Source organism: Pseudochaenichthys georgianus, chromosome 5 (assembly GCF_902827115.2).
Source record: "Pseudochaenichthys georgianus chromosome 5, fPseGeo1.2, whole genome shotgun sequence".
In the NCBI taxonomy this organism is placed as follows: domain Eukaryota; kingdom Metazoa; phylum Chordata; class Actinopteri; order Perciformes; family Channichthyidae; genus Pseudochaenichthys; species Pseudochaenichthys georgianus.
The window spans coordinates 19,410,048-19,426,991 of NC_047507.1; the positions used below are offsets into that span (position 1 = coordinate 19,410,048).

The 16,944-nt window shown below is 45.7% G+C and overlaps 1 protein-coding gene across 4 annotated transcripts in view; it reads left to right on the top strand.

Moving 5' to 3' along the window:
* The window catches only part of erc2 (ELKS/RAB6-interacting/CAST family member 2), a 48,957-nt gene that overhangs the window by 28,942 nt on the left and 3,071 nt on the right, over positions 1-16,944 (top strand). For 3 of the 4 annotated variants that reach the window (XM_071203129.1, XM_071203127.1, XM_034082499.2), the window contains exons 12-15: positions 6,753-6,955; positions 9,997-10,008; positions 10,459-10,573; positions 11,251-11,411. In XM_071203129.1, the coding sequence (XP_071059230.1) occupies positions 6,753-6,955; positions 9,997-10,008; positions 10,459-10,573; positions 11,251-11,411 (491 nt within the window). The remainder of the gene's footprint in view (positions 1-6,752; positions 6,956-9,996; positions 10,009-10,458; positions 10,574-11,250; positions 11,412-16,944) is intronic. The other variant, XM_071203128.1, reaches the window with a different exon arrangement.

The window sequence follows — 16,944 nt, forward strand, 5'->3', positions numbered from 1 at the left end:
TTCGTTGGGTTTGCATGACGTGGTCGACCTTGTTGCATGTTGTCACTGTTGGTGTTGCCACGCTTTCTTTCGTCACAGTGTGGTGTGGTTAGCTGAGGTGTCAGCCGTGGTTGGAGATCTCTGCAGTGTTTTGGTGGTTGCACTCTGGCTCTGTACAACTTTGCACTTTTGCGACCTGTGTTGACGTGTGGCTGCATATTGTCTCGAGGGTGATGTGTACCACTGTAATGTACTTCATGAAGAGTTACAAACTGTTGCAATAGTAGTGAGATATATTATTGACTAAGCAGTGTAGAGCTGTGTTTAGTTTGTCACAGAAAGAGACAGAATCTATAGGTTACTTACGTAACCCCAGTCCTCAGAGTAACATGAAGTGAGATGTCTCACTATGGGATGCGCCTCATTGCGGAGCAAACAGAAGCATCAATCTCATTACGCCAATCCTGATTGGCCGGGAAATCACCCCCTATAAGTAGCCTGCGCCACAACGCATGCGTCATTCAAAATAAGCACCTCTTCTCGCTTCACCGTAGCAAGGAGGGCCGTCTGGTGAGACATCTCACTTCATGTTACTCGGAGTACTGGGGTCACGTAAGTATCCTATAGTTCTCATTCATAACACTCCGTTCGATGTCTCACTATGGGAAATTGTAGCTCCCGTATTGCCAGACGAGCTTATCTCGAAAATCACCGACCAACCAGAACTTAACAGGTAGAGTCCCGACTCAACAAGGTGCCCAGCACTGCTCGGGCCACGCTTGGAGCGGAGACGTCTAGCCTGTAAAAGCGGACAAAAGAGCGGCGAAGACCAGCTTGCCGCCGCACAGATATCCTGGATGGAAACACCCTTGAACAAAGCCCAGGATGTAGCCAGGCCCCGAGTCGAGTGAGCCCGCAGACCCGAAGGTGCTTGCAAATTCTGACTCGTATAGGCCAAAGCAATTGCCTCCACAATCCAGTGGGAGAGCCGTTGCTTAGTAACGGGCTTGCCCTTGTGAGGTTTAGCCCAGGACACGAAGAGTTGGTCATTAAGACGAAGCTCCTTTGATCTGTCCATATATGTGTGAAAAGCCTGGACTGGACACAACAGATCCTGCTGCTGCTCCCCGGAGGAAACCAGCTGCGGAGGAAATGCCTCAATGTCAATCGGGGTACACGAACCAACCACCTTTGGTGTAAAGGCAGGGTTGGGCTTCAACAACACTCTCGTTTGCCCTGGGGCGAATTGAGTGCATGAGGGATGTACAGACAGTGCATGAATATCGCTGACCCGCTTGGCGGATGCCAGGGCCAGTAACAGCACTGTCTTGAGTGACAGATGTTTCATGTCAGCTCCTTCCAGGGGTTCAAATGGGGTCATTCTGAGCCCATTCAAAACCACTGCCAGGTCCCATAAGGGCACCAGCGACCTGGAGACAGGGAGGAGCCTGCGCGCTCCCTTCATAAAACGGCAGACCAAAGGATGTTGGCTAGCCGTCTTACCCTCAAAGCCCACATGGCATGCAGCAATAGCAGCCAGGTACACCTTGATCGTGGAGAAAGCTCTGTGTTTATCGATCAAGTCCTGTAGAAATAATAAAATCACCCCGACAGGACATTGAAAAGAGATGTGTCCTTCTTGAAGGCACCACTCCTCAAACACCCTCCACTTACAGTCGTAAAGAGACCTGGTGGAGGAAGCTCTCGCACTCTGAATAGTGTTTATCACCTTCTGAGGGAGTCCCACTGTATTCAGATTGTACCACTCACGGGTCAGGCCCGTAGTGCCCCGCGCTCTGGGCGTGGGTGAAGGATCGCCCCCCCCGCCTGAGACAATCTGTCCCTGCGTGGTGGGGGCTGCCATGGCTGCCCGCACAACAGCTGAAATATCTCCGCCAGCCCGTACGTTGCGGGCTAGGGTGGAACCATCAGGATAAGTGTGTGGCGTTGCTCTTTCACTCTGGCCAGAGTTGGGGGTAACAGAGTCAGGGGTGGGAACGCGTACAGAGGACCCGGAGGTCAATCGTGTACGAGTGCGTCCCCGCCTAACAGTGGGTTTAAATCGTGCATTAAAGAGAACAGCTGTCATTGAGCATTTTTTCTTTATGCGAACAGATTTAACGCGGCTCTGCCGTAACGCACCCACAGCAGACTCACGATCCTTAGATGTGGAGTCCAGTCTGCATAGAGTGGTGCACCTTTGGACAGTAGTTCTGTCCCGAGGTGCATCACTCCCGGTACCTGTGTCGCTCTCATGCGGCTTTCACACCAGCGCTTTTCAGTTTCTAGCTCCGAGCGGGAGCTTTTCTGGTTCAGCTCCGGTTTCCCTTTTCAGCTCCCGCTCTGTGCACACCGCCCACTGGCGCCCCAGAGCTGCCCTTGCTGCGTCATGACGTCACCATTTACATCGCTGATTTGCCCCCCAACGGCAGCTCACAACAACAACAACAACTGCGTCGGGTCGATGATCGTGTTGCTTTTAATCACACGAAGCCAGAATAAATTGAATAACGACTTCTCCAACCTTATGCTTTGCTCCAGAGTGCCGTGGTTCATTGTTTATTAATGTGTTTCTGCAGCATTTACCGACCGCTGCAGTGCTGCTCTTCCACAGGAGTTTATTCTCCCGTTAGCTCCCGTTAGCTCACACTGCAGCGGCCGCTCTAAAGTATTCACTGTCCGACTCACACAAGCAGCTGATGCATATCCCCAGTTCCCCTTAGCCTAAGTGAATGTATGTCAGTCTGAATTGACACTGTTTGGTATCACAACGCTGTTATGAAAGTTTCTCTGGTATAAAACGGGTGATGTTAGCATAGCAACCGAAGCTAAACTGACTACTTGCATCCGATAGCTGCAATAATACAAAACAACACGTCTGCCTCTCTCCACAATGATCGATAACAGCGAACGGATGGTCAAAGTAAGGCACAAATAAACAGAATCACACGAAGCCTGGTTAGTGTTGCCTGACTTTATAAAGTGTGTTTATAGGCACTACTGCTTGTAGGCAGGCATAACAGTCGACCCATGGGAGGTGGGTTTAGTTTCCTGCACGCCTCGACGTAAGAGAGACGTAAGCGACGTCACCTCTTAGCTCCAAAGCTCTTGCCTCTGGACCGACAATTTTTTGGAGCTGGAAATGAAGCGGATTCCGGAGCTAAGAGCCGGCGCAGCTCCGGTGTGAACTGGAAAACCCGGCGCTTTTCAGGCTCTAGCTCCGAGCCGGAGCTGAAAAGGCGCTGGTGTGAAAGGGGCATCAGAGAGAGGAGACGTCTGCCGCTCGAAGGGATCAGTTTGTGTGCCAGTGTGTGTGACTGGAGACAACGCAACCTTCCTTGGCGGTTCATACACGATATCGTGTTGTCTGTCCTCATGAGTACATGGTGTCCTCTGAGAGAAGGCAGGAAACGTTTTAGGGTGGGGACCACCGCTAAAAGCTCCGGGTGATTTACGTGCGCCCGCTGGAGGTCTCTGCTCTAGAGACCTCTCACCGGGCGACCTTCGTATATCCTATCGGCCTGTCTGACATGCGTCCGTGGTGACCACCTTCCGTGACCTCCGTAGGCGCGTCCCGTACTCGAAAAGTCGGGTGTAGTGCCACTACGCATTACATAATAACCAATACTCTCCGCACGCCGTGGCGCGCGGGGTTTAGTTTTATTATGAGACCCATGTTGAGCGGGTGCTTTACGAGGACATTTGTCTGCGTAATCTGACTCTGCTCGGCGGGCATTATAGATAAAACCCCTCTTTCTAGGAGAGAGAGAGCCTCTCTCTCCAGAATATGGGTTGACTCTCTCTGGGCTTGTGAAAACAGATAATGTGTAACTGTTTTGAGAAGCCCAGGCAGATGTCGTGAGTATCTCCTGCTGTATGCTCCTTAGAGCCAGCTGAGATGTCACGCTTACGGCTCCAGCCGGCACTGCGCATGCGCGTGACGGTGGTGCCTTCACAGACCCAGCCGGCACTGCGCATACGCGTGACGGTGGTGCCTTCACAGACCCGTCAGTAATCCGCCTTTTGAGAGATGCCGTAGCTGCTCTCAGAAGGGGAACAATTGACGGGCTGTTTATTGGCTTTATTGATTTTCTTTTCATTATTTTGAGCTGCGCCCTCGGCCCTCGGCCTGGATGCGTCAGCTGCAAATGTTTTATGACAGAAGGATCAACCAATGTGTGACATGTGTTTCTGCGGACTTGAGGATGGTGTTTAGGCATCTCTCGAGGCGGCGGGAACACATTCACGGAGGGAAGAAGGAGGGGCTGTCATGCCGCTCGCTTCTTCTTCCTCAACTGCTGGCCGAAATTCTGGGTTGACTGCGCCTGAGCTGCGGCCGGAACCGGAGAATTTCTAGGCCAGCTTGCCCTTGTCTCCAGCCTGGGCTGGGGACTCGGGGTGGGCTGCGGCCTCTGCGTCTTCGGTGCTTTAAACCGAGCAGAGTTCGAGGCAGCCTGGGCAGAGGACTGCTGCTGGGAAAGCAGCGGCTGGACCCTTCGAGGGAGGCAGAGGTGGAGTGCCTCGTCCTCCCTCTTTTTCGTCTCACACCTCCTTTGCATGGAGGCGAGAGCGGAGCCGAAAATTCCCTCAGCACATCCTCCTTTTCCCGGTATGGGAGGGTGGTGAGGTTGAGCCATCTCGCTCTTTCCTGCACCACCATGATCCCCATTACCTTGCCCGTGGCCTGGACGGCGCAGCGTTGGACACGGAGACAAATGTCTGTGACCGCTGCCATCTCGTCCAGAGTGGCTGCCCCCGGGTTACCCGACAGGTCCTCGCAGAGCTCCGCTTGGTAGGCGGTTAGCAGCGAGGACACATTCAGGGCCCTGGCGGACAATGCTACAGCTTTATAGTACTTTTCAGTCATTGCTGACTGAAAACGGTCCGACTTTACTGGCAGCGTGGGGTTCCTGCTTGGTGACGGGCCCACCTTTGGTAGAAGGTGAGCCGCTACCAGCGGTTCCATGGGCGGCATGCGGAGCAGGCCGAGCTTCTCCATTCCGTCGCAGTCTAGGGAGGAGGCACCCTGGATTGGGACCTTGTTGCTGAAGGGCCGGTCTCTCCACGAGACCGACACTTCATCCAACATTTCCGGGAAGACCGGGAGGAGTTGCCTCTTTTTGCCCGCTGCTTGGGGAAGGTGTTTCCCCTCGTAGCGGGACCTGGAGGTCTCCTTGGCCATTTCAGGCCACGGAACGTTGAGTCTGACCGCAGCGCGTTTGCACACGGCTTGCAGGTCCATGCTCAGACCGGGAGAGCAGCACTTGCCTCAGGCTTTGCAGCCTGAGCCAATGACATGAAGGTGTCCTCTTCCTGTTCATCCGATTCGGACAGGAGGAACGCCAGGGCGTCCTCCTCGTAGTCCAGCTCGAGGACATCTTCCGCGGGTGAGACCATGGTGAGGTCTAACCGGGAGCCCCAGCTTGGTAAACCGCGGGAATCCGTTCCCGCGTGTCTTGTCGTCACCGTGTCCCGGCCTGCCAGGGCGCGGGATTCCGGTTCTGTGGCCATAGCCGATAATGAGCCCCAGACCGACACGGAGAGGGGTTCACTCTCTGTGGCGGACGCCCCCGTGTCTTGACTGCCGGTCGGCGGGTCCATAGACATGGGGGAGTCCTGTTCCGACAGGCTAGCTTGTCTTGCTAACTGTCGGCGGAGGCTCTTAACGGTGAAGCGGACACAATGAGTCCGCATGAGCCGGGGTTGTCGATCGCGCCTCGGGCGTGTTCCAGCCCGAGGCAGGACGGGAGAAAAAGGTATTGCCACCTTGTCCTTAATCCGGAGAAAAAGGACGGTGTGGGTCTTTTATTCCCGGAGAATACTGACTGGTGTGGCAGTATGCTCCTTTTTAATCCTTTTCCCCTCCGTGGAGGAGAGAAAAGAAAAAACTTCCTCGCTACCGTGGTGTCGGTAGAGAGCTTAAAAAATCGGACCTACCTTACTTTCCGGGGGAAGAGAAGGGTGAGGTCGATTTTAATACTAACTGGCGTTAGTACTACCGTCTTCCTGCGAAGCAGAAGGAGTAGCCGGCGAGCGCCCGTCGACCGAAATGGGTATTTGGGTTCAGTCTGTGGACAGTGAAGCTAGCCCGGCTACTGTAGAGATGTGCTCTGAAGCGAGAAGAGGTGTTTGAATGACGCATGCGTCGTGGCGCAGGCTACTTATAGGGGGTGATTTCCCCTGACGCTGACGTCAAAATCACCAGCCAATCAGGATTGGCGTAATGAGATTGATGCTTCTGTTTGCTCCGCGATGAGGCGCATCCCATAGTGAGACATCGAACGGAGTGTTATGAATGAGAACACAATTTATCTTTCCACTGCCACTAATTTGTCACCATTTTTGACACAAGACACAAACACACACATACCCAATCCTGTGTTCTGCACACTCACCAAGTGGGGGAAGTGTCTGGCAGTCTCAGAGGGCTGTTAAATGGAGCTAAATAATAGCCCTGTTAAAGCTAATGAGCCAGCACCAGCGCCCTTGTCCACAACATTTTACTCTGCTTTATTCATTCAGAAACAGAGAGGGAAAGAGAGAGTGCAAGGGGAGTGGTTAATATAAGACAATGATGGACTGCAATGTACCACGTGTATCTCTCTTCAGTGGGCAGTAAAACATGCTGTGCTGTGCTGCATGATTATCAATCAATCAATCAATGTTTATTTATATAGCCCAATATCACAAGTGTTACGTTGATGTTATAATGTTAACTGAGTGTATCTGTGGTTGCGTGCATGTTTGTGTCTTTCTCTGGCACGTGGATGCAGAAGGCCCATGAGGTGGATCATCAGACCGGCCCCAGAGGGAACCCGGAGTACGTGGACCGAGTGAAGCTGCTGGAGAAGGAGGTGAATTACTACAAGGACGAGGCGAACAAGTCTCAGACGGAGGTGGAGAGGCTCCTGGACATCCTGCGAGAGGTGGAGACTGAAAAGAATGACAAGGACAAGAAAATCGCTGAACTGGAAAGGTAATTAACTTTGACTGCTTGGACAAGTTGGCGAAAGTATTCAAAGGCATCTTAACCTTAACTTTACACTGATGTTATACCTCACTTTTGGTATAGTAACATATATGATCAGATTTCTGCATAAACATGTGGCTTTCAAACTATGATATACAATAATGCAAACATTCATTATAGGAGCACAACATGATTTAAAAAATCCAGTGATTTATTTTCTCTCTTACTCAAAGTGCTATGTTGCTGCTGTGGACATACAGATAGTTATGGCTTTATCTGTATATTTGTTTTTAAATGTTGCCTTATTGTTTGCATCACACAAAAAACTCAAAAACATTTATTTAGTAATTTGTGTGAATTTGTTATTATCCCAAATGTTTGTTTATATTGTATATATACATGTAGATACTTTTTTCTGTGGTGTTTGGTATCGTGAATTTGAGAAAGCACATTGTCTTGCACTAAACCCAGACCTGGTCTTACACTCAGAAATACACCCTTTGATGGACAATCATTTCAGCTGCTTGCTGAGACACACACAGAAGGCTCTCTGTTGAAGTTGTGACGCTATGTGAGATGTGATATTTGAACACAAAGTGCCACTCAATCACCCCCTTAATGGAAGAGGTCAAACTGATTTCAGTTAATGGACCACATAAATAAAGCTGGTGGACTTGAGCCTCAACACTAGAAGCTTTTGGCTTTGGTTCAGCTGTTGGAGGAAACCATCGTCATTCACTTTGGCTGGAATTTAAAATGATGAAATAAAGACTGAATGGACTGCATGAAAATGACACATTAGCTCTGTCTAGAGAAGAAAGAGGGCATTAAGAGTTGAGTAGAGCCGTACCATGCAGTGAAAATGTGGCTTTAAAAAAAAAAAGTTCTATTTGCTCTTCCTTAAAGCAACAGGGTCCATTTAATTTTTGTCTCATGCTCATTTGTTGGTGGTTTTCAATTAATTGACTGTTCTTTTCCTTTTTTGCCAACTTTACCCACTCTTTTCTATCCCTTTTACCTTTCTATCATCTGTTTCATGCCCACCTATCTCTCCTTCAACCTCTGCCATTGATCTTTTTTTCAATCGACAACTCAACCTTTTTTTAAATCTCTCCACCATCTCCCGGGCTCCTTTTCTGTTGTGCACCCCGACACCAGCCCCCCTTCCACTGCCCCTCGCCCCGCCCCTCGTCCCGGTGGCAGAGCTCCCCCTGACCCGCTCCCTTCAGTGTCCGCAGCCCCCCAGCAGATAGGGGGCATGGTGTGGGATTTCCTGGGAAAGTGAGTGCTCTGCCCTGGCACTTTCTACTCGGCTGCGTGGTTAAAGTCTCGGACTGCGACTGCTGCAACTGCATCTGGTTGCACCTGTGTGCCTGGGTCTGCCTGCTGTCTGAAGGATTCACATCACTTTGTATCAGAGTGACGGGCTCTGTTTTTAATCGGTGGTGTTAGCGCTGTACTGCACACATGATGCAAAGATCCCTGGATTCATGTTTGCTTCTATTTATTACTCTTGTGTTTACTCAACGGTATGCATGTGTGCCATGAATGTTATTGAACTACTCTGTGTGAGTGTGAGAGAGTTTAGGCAGCACGTTTATTATTTTTCCAAACTGCATGTGGCAACCATCATTAAAAGTCATCTTAGCCTGAACTGATGACAGAATGGAGAATAAAGTAAATTGACAAATCACATTACAATGACAAACCAGCACCACATCAAAAATAATTATTTATTTCATATGTGACTCAAATATTGTATGTCTTAATGATCCAAATTAATAACATGTTTTGAGTTCAGGATTTGTACTTCAAAGGCGTTCATATAGTATATTCTGTGCTTTACTTTGGATTGGCTTAACAGTAGACTTTACTTCATGCTTGGTGTGCTGCTGTGGCCTGCTTCTGTAATGATGCATAGTAAAGTCCCACCAAAAAAAATCACACCAGGGATGCAGCAAACTAGTAACGACATTTCACAGATTTGACTTTGAAATGTTCACAGTTTTAACTGAAAGCCCCTGTCAAAAAATATGTGTATATATAGATATTTGATGCTGTAAATACTGCATATATACTGCATTAGAAGCGTGTTGTTGCTTCTACCTTCACCTTTCGTTTTTCATCTATTTTGTTAACTATGTTATATTTTCTGTCCTTCAGTGTGCTTTGTTAAGTGAAAATACACACTGACACACTAACAGACGCACACATTCACGTTTTTGTGTCTTTATGTGGCATTGGTTGTCTGTTGTCTCCTATACAAGATAATTCCATCCAGAGCTGAGGCCTCTTCTTGCTTCCTCAGCTCATTGTATCCACCCATCTCCCCCTTTACCCTCACACTCTGTAACTCTCCCCTGACAGCCCCTCTCTCTTCTTGTGGTTTTTTCTCTTTGCCAACCTTCCTGCTCTCCTTCCCCTTCACCCTTCCAAGCTTGCTCTAACCGATACAAAGAGAAACAGCCTAGTGACCTGCATGAACAGAGCTGAGTCTCCAAGTCTACACACGTCTGTGAGTGAGGTGCTGTAGTATGTAGGGTCTGGACTGAACCCTTAATCGTGAAGTGTGTCAGTCCTGTTGGGTCTTTTCTGTCTGAACCTCCCTGCATCCATGACTAATTCTCCCAGTAGCTCACTCCTTCTCCCGGTCTAACCACGGTTGGCTTTCCTTCCTATTGCTCGGCCACTCAGACCTGTCTTCCCTCTTCTTCTTTCGCCCTGCTGACTAGTGCCTGTCTGACTGCATGTCTCCAAGGTTTGGCAGCAGATGCACACGGTGCCGTAATTTCAGAGAAGGTGCATCCTGCATTATCTGTGTCAGGCTGCAGTGCAGTGGCTGTCACAGGCGACTCTGTAATATCCCATGCACAATGAATACACTGTGATCTCCTCGGGGTCCTCTGTACTGTTTTTTGTGGTTGTTTTTTATTTTGTGGATCTAATGTATCTTTTTTTTGTTTTTTACCTTTCCTTTGTGTGCTCTCGTCTCCTCCACTTGTCGTCTCATATCTTTGTCTTCTACCTCATCCTCTCCCCATCTGCAGTCTAACTCCAAGGTAAGTTATGCCCCTCCCCACATTTCCCACCCATCTCTACTTCGATCCACCCTAACTCTTGTGCTTAAACATGTGATTCATTTCAGCAATGTCATTTTTACATGAAGCTGTGAATTAATCTGTGATACTCATGTCTTGTCGCTGTCCCGGTCATCTTGTGATTGCTACCATTTTTGAAACAACATTCATTCAAAATGCACCTGACACGATCATCCATTACGCTTTACTTGTTTTCTTGTCTGTTTTTCATGTTTTTTCTTTTTGTTGTATGATATTTGGGAATATATTGTACCCCACTCACACTACTTACTTCCTATGCAACACTAATCCTTCAATAATGTAATGCATTTTGACATTTTATAGTAAATAAATGTTGCAGCAACTACAGATTGGATCTCCGAAAAGAATATATAAGCATGGAAATATCCTTAAAGTGTTATGGTTTTACAGACAAGGTGGCAAAGACCAGACCAAGAAGGGTCCAAATGTCAAACTGGGACCACAAGGGGACAAGAAGGGCTTAGGACAAGACCCTCGTAAGGATGGCTCCATGGACCACTTAAAGGTACGGTTAAGAAAGTACACTGTGTATTTACTATGTACTGTATGTAAAAAGAGGGACGTAGTCACCAAATCTTCATCGATTGGTTATTTGACTGCTGTTTTGCAAGCTCCAGTTATGCATGGCTGTCACTATTTCAGTTTTATGAAAGAAGAAGGTGAAGAAAATTCAAATTAAACACTGAAAAATACACTTTTAGGGACAAAAAGTGACTAAATGTTCTGAGGTGAAATGACACCGTGAATAGGTCAACGTTGTACGACCAGAATACGACAACAACCAACACAGACACCTTTGTGGTGGCGACCTGTCAAAACAAATGCTGCTTTATCGTCTGTTTTACTATAAGTACGACCATACTTTACAAACTGAAGATCTTTCTGTATTGAAGGAGACTTGAAACCGCTTCAAACTAGTTGGGGCCATATGTTTTGAAGTGGTTATAAATCATATCCAAAGTAGGGTCGATTTCTCATAGACTTCTCTATACTGTGATCAGACTTCTTTTTCAAATGGCCTTTCGCTGGATATTGGACAAATCCAGGTTTAAGGCACGTTATCTCCCATTTCAGACCCAAAGGTTGCTGCTTGGTATTAACCGGTGCTTCAACATGTTTTTAAGGAAACATGCGTCTTCATTTCTATGCGTCACATCTTGTGTGGATTCCTCTGTGATGCAGTTGGAGGAGCTGATGAACACGCTGGAAAGGACGAGGCAGGAGCTGGATTCCACAAAGCAGCGTCTCTCGTCCACACAGCAGTCCCTGCAGGAGCGGGACGGCAACCTCACCAACATGAGACAGGAGCGCAGGAAACAGCTGGAGGAGATCCTGGAGATGAAGTTAGTGCCATCATGACATATTGTCAGCTTCACAAATACATCAAATAATTTTGTGATGGCCACTTCTCTTGTTGTTTTTTCTGGCTAAGGCTTTAATTCATTACTGGCCTGGAATCTCAAATGTTCCATTAAAATAATAATAATTTCAAATACATTAACATACATAAATACAAAAAATCCTAGTTTACATTTTAAATCAATTGAGCCTTTTCACTCCGATAGTATACTTTTTGGTCCATTAAGTATCAGATACTAAATAAATAGTAGACAATAGTCCCACATATAAAAATAAAATAAACCCCCTAATAACTTTTCTATGGATGACATTTCCCAACGTTTAGAGTCTTTTTTGTAAACTTTTTTTTTAAGCAGCATCATGTTCATAAGTAGGTTTACTTGCAAACAGTACCTGACATTAATGTAATTCATTTGATTGATTCGCTTGATCTGAAGTTTCTTTAAAGGTCCCATGTCATGGCCATTTCTACTGATCATAATTCCATTGTTGAGGTCTACTAGAATAGATTTATATTGTGCAATTTTCCAAACTCACATTGGTTTCTCATGCAGCATCTCTGTATAGTATGTGTATTCACTCTCTGTCCTAAACGGCTTGTTGGAGCGCGCCCCTCCCTCCCTGTGAGCCCAGTGTGCTCTGATTGGTCAAGCGACATGCAGCTGCTCGTGAGGCTGCGAGCCTCATGAGCAGTGAGGAGCTGCTGTGAGGAGCTGTGAGGAGCAGACAGGGCTTCTGTGTCGGCGAAACAAATACAGCAAGAACAAGCGAAACTCATCCTGAGCACACACAAACACTCACAGCCGAAATAAAAACAATAAGTGTGGCTTGATATTGAGTAAGAAAAAGGTTTATAACGCTGTGAGAATGGGTCTGCGGCAGGGGCGGATCTGCCGGGGTGGCATGGGGTGGCAACTGCCACCCTAAACAATAGCCTTGCCACCCCAGCTGCCACCCCAGTTGGCATCTTTGTTTTGAAAGAAAAGTTGTGGCTCATCGGACATTTATGAGAGAAAGTCTCTAATGTCCGAGTGCAAGTGAATGCACCACAAGATGCACGTCATGTAACCCCCCGGTCCTGGCGCGAGAGTGGAAATATGATTGGTGGCGAATTCACTTGAACGGGGGAACGGCACAAAACGAGAAGCCTTTCGTTCGGACCCAAGCACTGAAGGAATGAGGTAGTTGCGGTCTACAATGACAGATAAGAGAATGTCAAGTTTGGCTGCACTCAGCATTGAATCAAAACGCACTACAGCTGTTGATCTTAATAACTTTGTGAGGCGTTTTGCTGAACAAAATAGTAATCGCCGCATTCAGCTGTAATAGACATGTCAACTTGATGCTCTGCTCACCGATGACTCGATGAGAATAACAAACTGTTAAGATGATGACCTTGAATGCGTGTATATATTTTTTTTCTTTGAGGGGGTCTGCCCCCAAAAAACTGTTTTAAGTCCTGAGAAAGTAAAATAAGACGGCGTGTAAAACTACACTGCCCAGCCAACAGAAAGTAACCACTTTGATTTAACTAGGCCAGTAGGTAAGGACCTTCCACTGGATAATAACTGCAGCGATGTTTATGTTTTAGCTGAATACACGTTTTTATAACCCTAACTGATGCAGTTAGTCACTTCTTTAATGTTTGTTCTTTCTGATGTAAAGTCAAGGTTGTAACTGTATATCAATAATTATATAATTACTTGTTTTTCAAATTTGAAGGAGGATGAATATTCATCATTAACTCCTCCAAATAATATAGTTTATTCAATAATAAATGAATATGTGAATCATAACAGTTCTTCACTATATCTGTAAAGCGTCTTTGAGCACCTGTAAAAACGCTAACAAATTAAATCTATTATTATTATTATTATTTATTAACAGTGATTGACAGCTGATAGGAATAATATGATTGTTAATAGTATCATATTCATTCAGACAAACATCGATGAGACAGTTAATTAATGTACTTATTGCAGCAGTCTGCATATATCTGGTACCCCTGCTGGTCTAAGAGTGAGACAAACTCATTCAGTTATTGTTCAGTTAAAATTCATTAAATTACGTCTGCCACCTTATATGTAAGGCTTTACTGATGTGCCACAATAATATCACCTATGTGATTGATTTAAAATATTAATATTGTGGCTTTTCAAGTTAAGATTGATTGTAGGGGTGTAACGGTTCACAAACATTTACGTACCTCGTTTTTAGGTCACAGTTCGGTTCAGTACGTTTTCGGTACAGCAGAAACAATTATCACAAAACATTAAATATTTTTTTTTAATTATTATTAAACTGTGACTAATGTATTCAAATAAATACAAAATATAGTAAAATAAATATTAAGGTGCAGCATTTCGATGAACTGAAATAATCTGTATTTGAACTGTACTAGTACCTAAGCAGCCAGCTTGACATTATGACTTGCTTGTCATTGTATTTTCATGTTGTTTAAAGAAAGATGAACTTGTCCTCATTGCTTGCCGAAAGGGCAGATCTGCTGGCACTAACAATGTCTCCTGCTGTGGAGAACACCCTCTCTAGGGACAGAGGTAGCAGATACAGCCAGGTAGCGCTTTGCTAACATGGCAACATAAGGATATTTGGCGTTTGTAATAGCTTTGGCTCGGTCTGAACTTTCTGCGAGTGGTGGAGGCTTACATGCTAGTGGGAGTTGGGTTTGCACTTCAGTCTTTTTTCTTTTGGTACCGGTGATATTCACATTCGGGTGATGCCTTTTCAAATTAGTGTGATGTATTGCCAGCCGCGTAAGCCAATGTTAGTTAAACAATGCCAGCAAACAGCTTTGGTTCGGTCCACCTGTCTTTGTCCGTCATCCTTGTACGTAACTGCGAAACCAAAATGTTCCCAAACCGGAGACTTCAATGATGCTGGAGGATTTTCAGCTCAACTTTATCTGCGTTCGCCATTTCGACAGTTCCTCAAATTACTGACTACATTTGAACGCATTCCTGTGACCAGCTCTCATAGTATGCCTCTCGTCCAATGAAATTAAATGATATAGATTACTTCCAGAAAGTTGTTCATGTTCTCAATTTTTTACGTTTAACGCTATATTCGTTCGGTACACACGTGTACCGAACCGAAGGGCCCGTACCGAATAATTTAAGTACGGGTACGTGTACCGTTACACCCCTAATTGATTGATATGATTGCGATTTCAATCAGCATATACTTCTGTCAGGGGATGCCACCCCTCAAAATCTCCTGCCACCCTCTTGCCACCCCATGAATATTTGTCTAGATCCGCCCCTGGTCTGCGGAGAGCATTTCTCCGCGATCCCAACTTAGCAGTCCGAAAAACGTTTACCCATTTAAACAGTCGTGTTAGACACCTTGTTTGTTTTAAACATCATAAATACACAAACAACAATGAATACTTTGGGTTGTGTACCCGAATCTCCCGCTGGTCCAAACAAAGTAGCAACAGCATCGTTCTTCAGTGCCCTACGCTGTACATATCCGGCATGAATCGCTGAAAGGTTTGGGAAGCTTTGTTTCGTGAAAGGCTGGCAGAGGGTGCGGCCATAGCTCTGGGCGTGGCTACTGGGTATCCCCAGCGCCATATAGATAGAAGAGTTACGACACCGGAAGTCCAAAAACGGTTATCGTCACGTGGTTCATGTAGACGAGGATCGTTCCCCGGAAGTTCATGGCAGGCAATGTGAATGCATTGATAACAGGAGATAGAACTACGATTTTTGTTAATTATTAGTGAATAAAGGTTTTGATTTGCAATATTTATACAACAAATCGATATGTGTATGTATTTACATCAATATGCTTTAAAAAATAAAATCGAATTTGCTAATATTAAGTGATAATATTAGGATTAGTGTGAACAACTAGTTTACATGTTACTAACAGTGCCTTGTTAAAGAGCCTGTTGTTGTTTATTTATAGCTGTGAATTCTTTAAAACCAATATTATCTTCTTAAACTTGTATGGTTGTCAGGAGCATCACTTTCTAATGTTTATTGATACATTTAGAGGGAGGGGATCTAAATTAATGCTTTAAAATTCAGATTGGATTCATTTCTACCATTTTCTTAAATTCATGGTAGTTTCAGTAATCCCATGGTAATTGAGGACACAAGTTATCTAAATGACTAATGTCATCTTTATGGCTTTCAGAAAGGACAGGAGACCGACAGGTGACTATCAAAGGACTAGCAGCAGCAGCATATGATGATAATGATGATGTTAAATGTGTTGTTTTAGGAACATCCATTGCAAATACATGGAATTCAATAAACATTGAATAGCATATCATGCAGTTTGTCGGTGCCTTTTCCTCCGTGTTGTCCTGGTTTGCTGTGCTGCCTCCTAGTCGCCACCATGGTTTGCTGTGCTGCCTGGGGATGCTCAAATCGCTCCGAGAAAGGAGTATGAATGTACGGCTTCCCCACTGACACAGAGCGGAGGAAAAAATGGCTGGCTCAAGTCAGCAGGAGCAATTTCACGACCAACAGCAACACAATATGTGATGTAATTATATACAAACACTGCATTTGCACTTTTTCACAAAACGAAAACCACACCATTGGGAAAGCTTAATGTTTTGTTTAATACAAAAAAACAGGGAAAGGCTTGAAAAACACTGAGAGTTGAGACTCAGGGTGCAGGGTGAGGGTCTCAGTGCAGGTATTCAGGCTCCATTGAATCCCCCTTTGGTTCTTGTGCTGAAAGAGGGAGTAACAGACAGGAGAAAGGGTTATACACACACAGCACACCTATTGGATGGGAAATGCCTTGGGGAGATAAGGTGTTTACTTATATTAAACAGTAGTATTAAACGTACCTTGTGTTTTCACTCTCACTTAAGTCCCTCTCCCTTTGCCATCAATCCAGAATCAGCTGAGCTGCAACATTATACAGACAGGTAATAATCAACAGAATCACAAGGACACAATATGGCTCTGCTAAAAACACTCACTCTTACACGCACCAAAGTTGGTTGCATACAATCCCGTTTAGAAGCCCCTCTTCTCTAATTCAACATGTTGGACGGAATGACATTAAGAGAACAGAATGTACAATTAAAAGGCTGTTCAATGTGTGTTGCTAACTTGCTTCGGTATGCTAGCTTGATCTGTAAACGTTCCCTAAATCTACTAATTTAGGGATAATCCACTGACATCCTTTAATACACATGTTAATTTGAATCAGATGTACTGATAATATCCGCAATATAAATCTTTAAACTTCTTCTTACCTTTAAAAGTCCGTCACGAACGGTGTATTATGCTGCAACTCCACAGCTCTGCTAGCCTTGGCGCTAACTTCCGGGGAACGATTGAGAGGCTCCACGATCCGCCATTGCTGTAAAAAAGTGGTCCATTGGAGTGAACGGAGATGTCGTAACTCTTCTATTAAATAGCTCTGGGTATCCCTACGTAGCGATACCCAGGAAGAAAATGAGAAATCTCCAACGAGGCGTTTTGGGGAGGTCTGTGTTAGAGGTTTACTCCCTACATGGTGTACTTTGAG